This window comes from Marmota marmota, unplaced genomic scaffold (assembly GCF_001458135.2).
Source record: "Marmota marmota marmota unplaced genomic scaffold, marMar, whole genome shotgun sequence".
Lineage (NCBI taxonomy): Eukaryota > Metazoa > Chordata > Mammalia > Rodentia > Sciuridae > Marmota > Marmota marmota.
The window spans coordinates 20,345,112-20,359,313 of NW_026000082.1; the positions used below are offsets into that span (position 1 = coordinate 20,345,112).

The 14,202-nt window shown below is 50.1% G+C and overlaps 1 protein-coding gene across 1 annotated transcript in view; it reads right to left on the minus strand.

Moving 5' to 3' along the window:
* Nucleotides 1–14,202, minus strand: part of Rnf220 (ring finger protein 220) — a 207,492-nt gene that overhangs the window by 4,493 nt on the left and 188,797 nt on the right. Inside the window, exons 5-10 of the mRNA XM_015485102.2 lie at nucleotides 10,958–11,012; nucleotides 10,390–10,522; nucleotides 2,186–2,282; nucleotides 1,901–1,987; nucleotides 1,711–1,766; nucleotides 1,500–1,578 (exon numbers count right to left, since the gene is read on the minus strand). Of these exons, the coding sequence (XP_015340588.2) occupies nucleotides 1,500–1,578; nucleotides 1,711–1,766; nucleotides 1,901–1,987; nucleotides 2,186–2,282; nucleotides 10,390–10,522; nucleotides 10,958–11,012 (507 nt within the window). The remainder of the gene's footprint in view (nucleotides 1–1,499; nucleotides 1,579–1,710; nucleotides 1,767–1,900; nucleotides 1,988–2,185; nucleotides 2,283–10,389; nucleotides 10,523–10,957; nucleotides 11,013–14,202) is intronic.

Genomic DNA, 14,202 nt, shown 5'->3' on the forward strand with positions numbered 1-14,202 from the left:
CCCAGTCCTCCAGCCCCGGACCCAGCTTGGTTGTGAGCTATTCTTGAACCCCTCCAGGACATGAGGAGGTCAGATTCCCAGAGGAAGCCATAGCATCCTGCCTTTCCCCTTCCCTGGAACATGAAACAGATCTAGGGCAGGATTCCATACTTTGTGGATGAGGAAGACAGAAGTCATGGGGACGGAAGGGCTCCAATCTTGGCTAATCCAGACCTCCTGGTGATCTCTGCACAGGAGCAAGCCAATCCCCAACTCATCCCAAGAGCCCTACCTACTGGAGCCTGTGCTCACACAGGTGGGACTTCCCCCAGCCTTGGGTGGGTAGCACCTTCATGGATGGCCACTGGCTCTGGCCCCCCATCTCCCCCTCAAGCGCCATCCCTGATTAATGATCTTGTCTTTCTGATTTATGAGCAGCCCCTCCAGACGAGGGTGGGTGCCCCTTACAGCCCCGCCCGCCCCGCTCAGCTGGAGTAGGAGAGAATTATTAAATAAACATCCATACGTCATTCCTCCCCCCCAAAGCTGGTTGCGCCGAACCTGTACGGCCCGCTCCGGCGCTGACACGGAGCAGCTGCAGTGATTCATGGGCAGCCGGGCCCTGCGCTGCGGCCCATACATCATGCCAGCAGCACTCGCGGCCCCGGCCGAGATAAACTGATCAACCACAACGGGCTGGAATGAATTTATGACAACACAAAATGGAGGGAAACAAATGGGAGGTGACCCTGGGCCACCGACCCAGCCCTGCACCGGCCTGCAATCCACTCTCCTGGCAGGAGGCAAGATGGAACACTGGTCCTAGAATGAAGAGGCTGCCTTTTAACCCCAGGGAACCTACCCTGCAACTGGAGGGAGTGGGGTGGGTGCAGTGAGATAAGCAACGGCCAATGGCTGCAGCTCTAGGCAGCCCATACTGGACAATACCACCTCCTAGGGCCAGAACTGGTCTTGCTTGGGCTTCTGGAAAGGCAGTGAGATGCCCAGCTGATATCAAATCCTTGTGGCTCCCAGGGATAGAGGCCAGAGAGGCTGCCTGGCCCTAGGTAATGTACTAATGGATCTCTTTTTCCCCTGCTAGAAAATCCTGGCCAAAAATTCCTACCAGAAGTGATGAGACCCAATGCTTCTGCCTAAAACCCACTGCGAGCGCCACCCGGGACAAGAAAAATGAAACCAATTTAGCTCCCGATTAAGAAACAGAAACTGGAGATGAATCAAGTGCGCCGGCTGGGCTGGGCGGCCATACATCACATTCCCGGGCGGAGGCCGGCGCAGCGGGCAGGCAAGCAGGCGGACTGCACCTCCCTCCACCAAGGCTCCCAGGGCTGTGGCCCAGCGATCAATTCACAGAGTCACGCTTAGCACCAGCTGGGCTCCAATGCCGGCCGTGCGCCCAGGGCAGCAGGACTCAGCTACACTTGGGAAGGCCAGAAGCCCTGGCAGCAGCCTTCCTTCCAGCAACCCCCGCCACCCTGCTCCTGCACAGCCGCACTCACTTTTCGATGTCACTGTTCTTGCACGTCTTCTGCATGGCCTCCTGCTTGCTGCTTTCACCATTGCTGGTGGATGGCATCTCTGCAGGGACACAGGGACAACTCATACTTTGGACAGAATGGATAGCACAGGTGAGGGCTTGGGCTTGAGTCAGTCACCACTATCTAGGAATCCCTCTCACACCCATTACTGCTAACCTGGGTCAGGACTTACCATCACTGGCCCATTTAGAGAACTCAGGTGTGATGCGGGTGCTGGGAGGGCCACCACTAGAGAAGAAGAAAAAAGAACACAGTGAGGCCTGAAGGAATACAGACAACCCTGCAGGTGGGTACTGGGTTGAGCCCTGCCTCGGGCTTTCTATCCCACCACCCCATCATGCTACGCCTGTGCCCACACTTGCTTTAGGACTGCGCCCCGGAGTGCCTCTCTCTCCTTGGCTTCACCAGGTTCCTCGCCTGTGCAAGGGATGACGTCAGCCTCCGTGTATCTGGCATGGTCGTCAAGGACAATGGATCCTAGTTTTGTTGTAAGCCACGAGGGCAAAATGCTCAGGATTCCCAGCAGCCAAAGTTGAGCCTCTGACCCTGGAGGTGGTGTGGGCAAGTACCAGAGGTACTAGCTACTTTTCCTATTCCCAATGGCCTTCTGTGCCAGCCCCACCTTGCCCATAGAGACCCAAGGATACTGTGGCTTCCCATACTCCAGAGTGTCATCCCCATCCACATCCAAGTCAGCATCACTGTCCGGGTTCTCTTTGCCGCTGCACATGACGAAGCCAGAGCCTGTGGGAAGCAGGGTATGAGGAGGACCATGGACCAAAAAGACTAGGCCAAGTGTGCTTTATATGCTGCCTCTAAGTAGGAATCAGGTAGGAGGGCGAGATGAGGCACAAATAGAAACTTGGGCTTGGGATATATCAAATCAGATACTTAAGTGCTCCTGACTGATATTTCAGTCCTTTTACAATGCATATCTCTTTCTCTCTGTGGTCTCTGTTCATAAATTGGCCCATTCATATGCTATGTCAAGTCCTCAGGCAACACCCTGCCCTAGGCTTGCTATCCATCTGCCTTCCAGTTCCAGGAAGAGCAAAAAGAAAGTAGGGAAATCCAAGTGCAAAAGGTCGGCCCAGCCCCAACCAGGACCTGGGCTTCCTTATGTCCCACTGTCCAGTCTGACAAGTCCATCAAAGAGAACAGGCTGATTAAGGCCAATCAGAGCCATAGAGCGGGACCCCCAGCCAACATCCTGATTTTGGCCGCTAGGTCCTTGCCAGCAAAAACTCCAGGCAGCTGTTCAAATATTTGGTGTCTGAAGCGCCTGACATTAATTATTCATCTCTACCTCACGCAGCCCAGATTCCTGGAGAAGTGTAGTTATAAAGGGATTAGGAATGGACAGACAAGGGAGAACAGGCATGCACACCTGCCTCTCAAAGCAGTCTATGAAGGCAACCAGACTCGGCTGGGGCAGGCCAAGGGCCAGGCTGAACCCCAAGCAGCTGACCACTTGAGGTTCATTTGACAAAGCCACAGGGAGACTCTTGGCTAATGGGGAAGGGTGAGTTAATGAGACCATACCAAGCCAGCTCACCTGCTGGATGGTGTCTGACTCCCAGAACCACCCTTCTTGAAAGCCCACGGTCAGGGACCATAGAGCTGCCCCCCAGCCATTGCCCTACTTCTCTATGGGTCTCAGACCATAGCTACTAGCCAGCATGGCAGCTCTGCCAGGGATGGGGGGGGGGGGCGGCTCTGTGGTTAGTAGGATCTGTAAATAAATCTTTAAAGAAGCAAGGAAGCATTTAGAACTCTGCCCAAATGTCTTGTCCATTCTTAGGTGCCTACACTCTCATCAGAGAAATAGGTAATAGTCCTGTAATAGGTCCTTAAGCCTCTTGTGTATTCCTTCATCCTGCCTACCTTTTAGTTTTAATCCTTTGTTTTCCTTATCCAAAACCATGTATGACTCAGTCAAGTTCAGACTCTTCAATTAAATCTGTGAAGATCTATATGCATCTATTTCTCTACACTCACTCTTTTTTCATTTCACTCCAGAAGCCCTGTGCACATGGACATGGAGCCTGCTTGCTGTGTTCCAGCCATACATTGAGACCTTTGTTTATGCTATTTACTCCATCTGGAATGTTCTCCTTCTACCAAGCCCTGAAAAGCACTTTCTTCCTGATCCTCCTCCAGTCTGTTCTCAAAGATTCTTTCTATTCATCCCAGAGGTAAGCAGCACCAGAGAAAGAAAGAAAGAGGCTGGGCATTCCCTAGGCTCCACCCTCACTGACAGTCCTCATTTGCCCTCGACCTGGAGGCCCTGACACACTTGAACAGCAGGCAGGTCAGCAGCAGGGCCATTAAGCTGAGAAAACACCAAGTTACAGCTCTGTCTCCTGTTCAGGGCCAGGTGTCCTGACAAGCAATTCCCGCCTTGTGGGTGAGTGGCACCTCTATAAACCCTCTGACAGTTTGGGAGACAAACTCCGCCATCAATCAGAATGTAGCTATCAGGTTCACTTATAGCCTGTGCCCCCCGAGTCCTGCCAACCCCCCTCTTCCAAGTACACGCAGCTCAGCAGCCAGCCTCACATCCTCTGCTCAGTCTCTCCCTGCCTTGTGGGTGGGCAAAAAAGCAGAGAACCCTGGCACTACTCCCAAGCCCACTATGGCTCCCTTGGCAAATCAGGAAAGACAGGGTGCCATACCTGTCAGAAGTCCCAGCATATAAAGCAGTCCTGTGGCTTGAAGTCCTTTTCTCTGTAGTATAACTGCCTGCCCTGCTTAGACCAGGACCCATCCTCCATGGGAACAGAGATACTGTGGTCTCCCAAATCCTATATGCTTTATGCTTCATGTCTGGGTACTTCCTATCCTATGTAACTATAACTTTCTTCCTACGGGTCTACAAAACAAATACCTACTCGGCTGGCAAGTCTGACTTAGCTCAACCTTCTATCATTGACTGGTAGTGCCTACAAAGAGTAGTTGCAGAAGGAAGGACTTTCCACCTCTAATATTCTTTCAATCTTTATGGAGCACATCCTGTCTGGCTCAGTGTGGAGAATACACAAGATATGGCTCCCCAACCTCCAGGTACTCAGTGGGGGATGTGACTTGCTCAAGTACTTATACACCTTACACGAATGTGTCCCTTCCTTGCTGTCCACCCAAACTACTGCGTTACTCACCTTTATTACATTGTATTGTCATTCTCCCTCCTCAGACCAAAAAGTGCAAGGGTCTCAAGTGTGACTCACTGCTGTGATCTCTGCATTGTCCAGCAGGGCTGGCTAGGCCCAGAGCAGGTGCCATATAACATACCAGAGCAGTACTGGCAACACTGCTCTATGAGGCACTGGGGCCCTGTGCCAGAAGTAAGGCTGGGCCTAGAAAAACCTTATGACACAGCCTTCCCTATTCTACTGCAGCTCCCAGCCAGGTGGCAACCTTCTGTTCCTCTGACCAGTGAGACAGGAGGGAAAGTGTGACATCTTATTTGCCAAGGAAAAGGCCTCTCTGCCTTTGGTCTGAGTAGTCTTCTCTGACCCTTACCCCATGCCCCAGCTGAGACAGATGTTGGGAACCTCTCCCTACCCCCACAGGTGTTCAGAACAGGCTGCCACTGCCAATTTCACTCTGGTGTTGCCCTAGCCTGCTCCAACCTCCTTCCCAGCACATTAAACTTTATTTTCTTAATGAAATGTCACTTGCTGACTTCTGGCAGAATCATAATAAAAAGAAACGGCCATAAAGCCGTTTTATGCAGACAGCACCCCCGCCAGTTTACCCCCTCCTGCTTAGAGAGGAAGGCTCCACGGTCGTTTTATGTTCTCAGCTGCTGGAATATCCCAAGCCAGTACTCAGAGGCAAGATGGCACAGATAGCTCCTTTCCAAGTCTCTGGCTCCTCTTCCCTGAAGCTCAGGGAATACTAGGCAAGCTGCCACCTTTTTTTTTTTTTTTTTTTAGTACCAGGGATTGAACCCAGGAATGCTCAACACCACTGAGCCACATCCCCAGCCCTTTTCATATTTTATTTTGAGACAGGGTCTCGCTAAGTTGCTGAGGCTGGCTTTGAACTTGTGATCCTCCTGCCTCAGCTTCCTGAGCTGCTGGCATGAGGCATGTGCCACTGGCGCAAGTTGCTCCTTCTGGTGCTGCTTTCCAGGGAAGGAACTTGGTCCCTAGGACTTCTAAGATGACTCAGAGTATCCCTCAGTCACTAGGAGGGGCCCCTTACTAGGGTTCTACCCCACCTGAAAGCAGCAAAAAAAGGCTAGAAAGCAAACTAAGTCTGATGGTGAGCAATGCCCAGTAGAGTGGGAGCCAGGCTTGCCCGGTCCTGGGCAGCTGGGCAGTACAAAAACCCCTCTTCCCAGTGAACACTCAGCAATACAGAGGGAGAGGGTTAAGTGCAAACTGATATATAAGTCTAAATTTTATAAAAACAACCCTTTTCCCATAAACTCATTTCTTCCTGGGTCATTGAGAAGGGAGAGAAAAAAAAAAAATCAGTGTTAATTTAATCAATTGATCAAATGATCGATTGAGAAACTGGAGATGCCTGTTTACTGGGGGTAGTTATGTCCTGAAACCTGAAACCACAAAAAAGGAGCCATCGATTTCCTCACCTGCTACTCTCAACCAAACCAGAACCCAGAGAGAAAGAAGTCTGGGGGTCCTCTAGAGCCTAATATTCACCTAAGGGGAGGGCAGGGACAGCGCTTCCGGGGAGTTTTACACTGGAATTAGTTACAGATGCAGTTACGGTGTCTTGTGTAAACGCCATCGATTGGGGAGCTGACAGTCTGGGGAGCTGCGATGCGGGACAATCAATCGGCCTGCAGTGTCACCTGCCACCTCGCTGAACAGTTGACAATGCAATTATCCAGTGTGGAGGCAGGGAGTTGGCGTGTGTCAAACGCACTTAGCCACTTTCCGGGCCTCCTCGATAACGCGTTTCACTGCCTCACGTCAGGAAAGACGCTCAGAGACAGACGCCGTTTAAAACCATTGATACTTGCTCCTTCTGCCTGGATTCCCTCTGTCCCAGCTTAACAATTGTGTTCCAAAAGGCGATTAAATCCCATCCATAGCCACAGGGGACAGAAAGTGCCTTGCTCCTTGCCACCTCTCCTAACCCCTCCCAACAGGCGACAGTCATAACTAAAGGTAGTGGGGAGTTAGAAGCCTCTCTGCATTTCCAGCCAGCCTCCAGTTGTGTGCTGTTCCAACACCTGCCAGTGACTACACCAAGCAGAACAGCTGTAGTTGGAGACATTTTTAGTATTCAAGACCCATTTGCCTGTGCCCTTGGATTCACAACACCTCTCAGCCCTTTGTCCCATATCTGATGCTGAAGTTTTAGTAACAAATGGTTGAAAGAACTGCACCAAAGCTACCTTGCCTGTAGTTCTCTCTCTGATTTCTCATTCCAGGTTGCTTGAAACCAGTCTAAATCTAAGACAGGAACCCAAGAAAAATGTAAGCTATAACCAGAATCTGGCAGGGCAGAAACGATGCATATCAAAATGTTTTATTCCCTCTCCCTACTCCACCTGTTTGATTCAAATGAGCTTCCTGCTCAATGCTTTCACCTAGGGCTCAATGACACAGCTGGAGACACCTTCCATTTCTTGTGTAGCCTCCTGGGAAATTCCTCCATCCCAACACTCTTATTTGAAACCAATCATTCCCATGTCCTTTATTTTGCCTGTCTCTTCCAGATGTGAGGGACTATAGGTTCCCCAAATCCAAACAGGTGAACTCACTGGCAACTCACTCACTATCACCATAGGTCTCTTCTCTAGGACCTAATAGTAGCTGGAGTTAGGAAACAAGAAGAAAGGTGTACCATGACTAATCTGTCACATACCTCTTTTGACTAAGGGTAAGGGCAGGTTTGTCTGTGGGACTATATAATTAGCTTATTTTCTACGGTTTGCATCTCTGGCATAGAAGGCCCCTGTTTTGCACAGGTTTTGTAGGGTACCCCAGAAAAGCATCTTTTTCTAACTACTTATCTCTTATAGGAGAAGCATTGGGCTTTGTGTGTGGCTCTCTATAAAAACAGCACCAGCAGGTTTGAAAACCTCAGGCTCTAAGACAGCAAGCAGCAGCTGAGCAGTCTGAGGACCTCCTCTAGAACTGCAAAGGTTAGAGTATTTCCTAGATACCAAAAATTTCTTCTGACTTACTCTCTTGAAGTTTTTACCTATTTTCTTGGGTCTTTTAAACATCTGTTTCCAGCTGGGCCTATCTTGATGCTCTTCTATTCTGTCTGGTCCTTCATTCTCTCCTAAAATACCAATTTCAAGCACTCCCAGGCCTCAAACATCTGGGCCTTCCCCTTAGAAACCCAAGGGGTCCCATCCTGAAGACCATTCCCTCTAGAAAGCATTTCCTCCAAAACTCTTGCTTGACTGCTGCCTCCCACAGATGATTTCACTCAAGGTAACTGATCTGACCCATCAGCCCAATTACTGGTGGGCCTGGTGGGAAGGTTTGCTGAGAATGACGAGGAGGCCCTAGTCTGGGAGGAGGGATAGGGGATGATCGGATACGGAAACTTATCTGCAATTCTTCAATTCTTTCATATCTAACAAGGACAGCAATCTCTGTTCTGTCAGCACGCACAGCACAGCTTAAATGGGCCTCGCTGCTCGCCTGCTCATCCTGCCTCTGCCTCCCTCTCTCTGAAGTCGGCTGGGCAGCTTCTTCAGCTGGCGTTATCACTCCCTCTAACCGGTCTTGGCAGGCAATCTAATTCCTCCTGAAAAGGTCACCGCCATTTTAACTGCCTTTCAATCACATTAAGCACGCGCTGCCCGGCTTGCGGCCCAGCCCGCCCGGCGGGCGATCAATGTGCTGCACTGACACCAGCCCGCCTGGCGGGGCCACACCCAACCCCCCAAGAATTGGGCCTATTGGTTCTGGCCAGGAAGGGCAGGCTGACAGATGGCCAGCTTTTGCAGACAGGGTTCAGGAGCAGAGGCAGTCAGATCAGCCAGGGCCTCCCTTTGATAGCTCCCCCCACTGAGGAGGCCCAGCCTCCTCCGCTCTGCTCTCTCTGCCTCATGGCCCCCGTTGATCTCGCTGTAAAACAGCCTTTCAAGTCGGCCTGTCTTTTGACTGCACTAAGCTGTTTAAGAGGCAGCAGCAGCTTCTATCAGGAAAGCTGGAGCAATTCTCTGCAGATAAAGGCACCTCCGGCCGTTCCCTCTTCAAGTCTCACTCTCATCCTCGCTCTCCAAATCGCTCAAAGAAAAGCCCCCTTTGAACTCTCCTCAGGAATTCTTGAAAGAAACAACCTCGCAGTGTAAACACTTAGGGAAAACTGATACCCACCCAGGGCCTGAGAGCCCCTCACACTGCTTGGCAAGTATGTCCCAGCACCGGGGAAAGACTTCACAGAAACAGCAAGCCCTGTGCAGCTTTACCCCCCGCAAACTATGAGTGCCCAGGAGCCATCAGGTCCAGTTTTGTGCCAAGAAACCTAAGAAGCTGCCACAGCAATGGAAGATATGAATAGTTACAGCTGCCAACAAAGCTAACCCAGAGCATTCTGGAACTGACTCTGTACAGACTGCCACCACACACCTGTCTGCACAATTTCTGGGCTCATGGGCTCTGCTATACATTTTTTTCAGGGCCTGAGACACACCAGAGATCCAGCATAAGACCAGAATGCAATGGCAACTACTGCAAACAGCTCAAGCTCAGGGAAATAGTTTGGTCTAACCCTCCTGATTTATGTTTTGGCTTGTCTCAGACACGTGGATAATGTAAGAGAAGCCCACAGGCATAATGTCCCATCTGGGCTCTCAGCCTCTTCACACAGCCAGTCTATGATGCATGGCACTGGAGGTTTCTTAGCATGAGCCCAGGTAGCATGGCCCCAAGGAGGCAAGACCTTCTTCCCAGATGCTGTGAGATTCCCTATGGACCATATGCAGTAGTACTCCCAAGGATGTTTCCAGAAAATGGGAAGCAGACGGGAAGCAGACTGGCTCCTTTATGATCACAAGCTGCAATGCCAGCTGTGCTTGTGCACAGAAAGAGAGAAGAGCTGGAGGCCAGGAGGCAGGCAGCTCCCTTTTTCCCCTGCCCAAGATGGGAGTTTGACAAGGACAATGACTTTGGCCACCCCACCAATTCTGCTGTCTGAACTGATATTCAGGGGTCCTACAAGTCATGTCCCTCCAAGTAGTTAGGAGGACATGGAGATGGGTAGGGCCCTGCAGACTCCTCTGCAGCAACTGGGGAGAGCCCAAGGGAAACAGGGAGCAGCTGGGCCCAGGCCCCTCTTGCTTCAGGGCAGAGGGCGCCCAGGGAGAAGGGATAGGATCAGAGTTAAAATTAGATTCACCAATGAAGCTCATGGGAGGTCAAATTTTGCCATAACTCACTCTCTCCTCTGTAACAGATTTCCCTGACACAGGGCTGAGGAGGAGGAGGAAAATCCAATGTGTTTGCCTGGAAGCCCTCAGGGCCCCCAGTGCTGGAGGTGTACAGCAGGTTGCTGGATTCTCATTTATCAGCCTTAAGAGGGATGGAGTGATAAATGCATAACCGTCCCTTTAATATTTTATGCAGGTGCTAACGCGGCTTGGCTGTCACCTTCAATGCATCACCCGAGGCTGAGAGCCCCCCTCGTCACTCCTAGCTTGCAGTCTCACAATTCCATTTCCCCACCCAAATACATCCATTTTAATATGCACATCACAGGCAAGCAGCACGGTCACAAAGGAGCCCCGCCAGAAGCAGTTCCCACGTGGTGGAATGGATGACCAGCCACCAGCCCTGGCCTTGCAATTCCCAACAGATGGATACCCAGCAGAGGCCTGTCTACCAGTGTCAATGCCTGTGTCAGCTGCTTGTACCTCGGAAGCCACCTTCCAGGAGAGTGGTGGCCCGTATCCGCTTCTGCCCACACCACTCATACTCCTCAAAGCGGTTGCTGTTTTCATGCTCGATGTCCACGGCATCATCCTCAGCCATGCAGGAGCCTTCCCTCTGTGAAGAGCAGAGCAGGATCATGCAGGGTCCAAGCCATCCCCACCTGCTCCCCAGGGCTTGCAAGGAAGGCACAGCCCAAGCCCCTGCTTATATACCATATAGGCCCCAGCTCTAGGGCTCCTCTGAAGTAAAACCAATTTAGAGGTCAAAGACCTGGACCTCGTCCCAATAACTTTCCATGGGAGCCCAAGTGGGGAGTGAGAAAGAGTGAAAGCAAAGGGAAAGAGCAAATGAAAGGGAAAAGCTGCTAAGATCACATGAAGACCCCAAGAGCCCACAGATTTGGGGGCAGTCAGCAGCTAGTGTCAAGGGAAGGGAGGGGAGAATGAAGGTGGGTGGTGACGGTCCCTCTACCTTAGAAAGGCAATGCTCCACATGCCTACTCATCTCCTGTTCCGATCCTGCCAGGGGGCGGTTGCACAGGGGACATACCTGCCCTTCATCTTGCTTCCTCCGTTTCATTTTCCCAATCCGAGCTGCATGGAGAAATCAGAAACAGGGCACAGAATAAGCAATCACTATAACTAGAGTCCCAGTGGAGCTAACACATTCTGACCTGCTGTCAGCCATTAGCCCTTTTGTTCAGTGCCTGATCTGGCCCTCATTTTACAATGCTTCCTCCTGCTCCTTTGGGGAAGAGAACTTGCCAAGAGCACCAGGGAGGAGATGGGTGCTAGGCCAGGAAGTGTCCACTCTTTGGCTATAGTTGGCTCAAGCTCAACGGATACCTTTCTATCTGCTATCTTCAATGAGTCCAATGGGCAAAGACACTCCAATTATTGCTAGATATCTCTTCAGAAGGTTAAGACCATAGGCTCTTTGGTGTCAGGAAATACAACTTTAGAGAACATTTCTTGGTTAGAACTCAAGGTCACCCCAGGGGCCAGATTTGGCATACTGTTTTCTCATCAATTAAATTACCCTTTTATTCCAGGGCTAAGAGCCCTGAAGTACAATCCCTGGAGTCCTACCTAGAATTATCCTAGGAGGAATTGGAATTTCTCTGATATCCACTGGTCCATTTTATAGGAAAGGAAACTGAGGCCCAGTTATAAATAAAGAGTATCTGGGTCAGACCATGGATGGCCAGGTCAGGGTACCCAAGATACCTTGAAATGGAAACCCTTGATGTGCCTACCCCAAACCTGTTCCATCATTTCTAATCAGTACAGAGGGGCTAGCAGGCCCCAGAGACAGAGGACCGCCTGCCATGCTATCCCGCAGGGGGCTCAGTTCCAAATTGCACACTGCAAGCCCACAGCACTGCTAATTAATGCTGAGAGATGCAATCATTTCTAATTAGCTCACTAATCCCTCTCTGCAGTCCTCCTGTCACTGAAGCAGGGAGGGGTCAAAACAAGGGACTCTGTTCTCTCTAGTCCCTCCTAGGATACAATAGAAGGATCAGAGATGACCACTATAATACCAGACACTGAAAGGAGAGAAGGAGAGGTGCCTGCCAAGGAGAGGAAGATTCTCCACTGCAAAACCAGGAAGAACAACTTACATACTATTTTGCTTTCTTTTTTTTTTTTTTGTAGTACAAGGCATTAAATCAGATGCACTACCACTGAGCTACATCCCCAGCCCTTTTTATTATTTTGAGACAGGTCTCACTAAGTTGTTAGAGTTGGTTTCAAACTTGTGATCCTCCTGCCTCAGTCTCCCGAGCTGCTTGGATTACAAACATGTACCATCATACCAGGCCAGGAAGAACTTTCTTATGTATGCTGACTCTGATGGGAAGCTTATGAATGCAATAAAGGAAGGAACACAGATGACAGTTATGTTGTAAATCAGAACTTCTACTCTTAAGTCAGGCTCAATGTCAGGCACCTTCACAATGAGGCTCATCTACATCTATAATGAAGCTAAGGTTGTCTTCCCCAAAGCGCTTAGTGATCAATGTGCTTGCCCAAGAGGCTGACATGTGGCAAAGGTAACATAAGAAACCAGGCCTGACTCGGTGGTTGGAATGCTCTCCTGCCCCAATGGTTCCCCATACTTAGCAATATCAACAAAATTGATCCCAGAGAGTGTGCTAGGCTCCAACTCCTGCCCGTTGAAGGTTTAAGGAGAAAGCTTCTTCAACTGCAGAGCAGTCCGACCCTAGATAAAGACCCAAACCAAAGGGAAAACCACTGACCCACCAAACTGAGCATGGAGTTTGAGAAACCTTGGTCTATAGCCCAGCCCATCTCAATTACCTGTGTTTCCACTATAGAGATGTGACTATGTTCTGGGGCTCCTGGGACTTTGTGGACAAAGATCCAGATCACATTGCTTTGGCTTACTTAACTAGAATCTCAAATTCAGGCAACCTTGACATTCCATGGCTGGGATGGAGAAGGGATGTAATACATCAGAAAGGCATTGAGCAAAGGCCCCCTGAGAATTCTAGAAGTCTAGCCTGAAGCAGTGTGCCAACACGAAAGGTCCTCACCATACAATGACTGAATAAAGAAATGAATCTCAGAACCACCAAAGAGGGCATGATACTGGATGCTCTCCTTGTCCAGGACACCCTAGGAGAGCAGATGATCCCTTATAGTCTCAGAAAGCTATGACAATGTACTGGGCTTCTTTTTAAAATCCTCAGGTAAGCAAGGCAGACTTGGTTTTCCCCTGCTATTCATCTTCTAAGACCTGAACTAACTTACCACAGTGTGGTACAGAGTCTTGTTCTCTACATGAGGCTACCTCTGAGTTAGAGGAGCCAAAGTATTTGCCAAGGAGTAACATGGTATGGTAGAAGCTCAGACTTTGGAGATAAACAAACTTCAGTTCCATAGTGGCTCAGTTACATCCCAGCCTGTGTGATTTTAAACAAATCACTTTCATGTCTCAGAGCCTCAGCTTCCTTATTTACCAAACGTGTGTAACATTTTCCTCTCAGAAGTGTTTTAAGAATGGTGCTTAACATGGTGCTAGCCCATAATGAATGCTCTCCCTTTTTCAGACAAGCAGAGCCTGGCAATAGCAAACAAGTGATAAGAGCTGGGGATCTTGAACGTCCATGGCCTCACTCACTTACTCCAGAGACCCTAAGCAGTAGCCAACCCACATATACACCACACCCCAGTCAGCACAAAAAGCGAGGATCATTCAATTGTGTTCGCAAACAAGAATGCTCCAGAGATTTGAATCCAAAAGGGGGGCCGCCAGGTAGTGCATACATGGCCTGCTTTCAGAGAAGGCCTCTAAGAGCTGTCGAGCCCACGCTGATCACTTTTGTGAAATGTGGGCCGACTGATAACTCAAAGAGCCCTGGGATGAGTTAGTTCCTGTTGCCGTGGGAACTCCAGATCTCACTGCATTGTCAAGTCTCAGCAGAGAGGCTGTATTCACACTACTGGGCACTGATTAAAAACTGGAAGAAAAACATTCTCAGCGCCCTGCCGGCTTGTATAGTGAGGTCCCAGCAGTTTGCAAATTCAAAGCTGAGCTCCCGAGTGGAATTATGTAGCTTGTTCCTCATTCTCCGGCACTTATTGCCCCCCAGGGTTCTTCAGGGCCTTTAGAGAGAAATGGGCAAGAGCTGGGAACCATAACCTCCATTAGACGGACGGGGAAACTGAGGGCGGCAGCGGTGGTTTGGAAATACTCATGCGCTGTGACTGTGAAGTGAGTGGGCCCCAAAGTGGAAGAGACCCAAGCAAGACAGGAGCAGCGGGCAG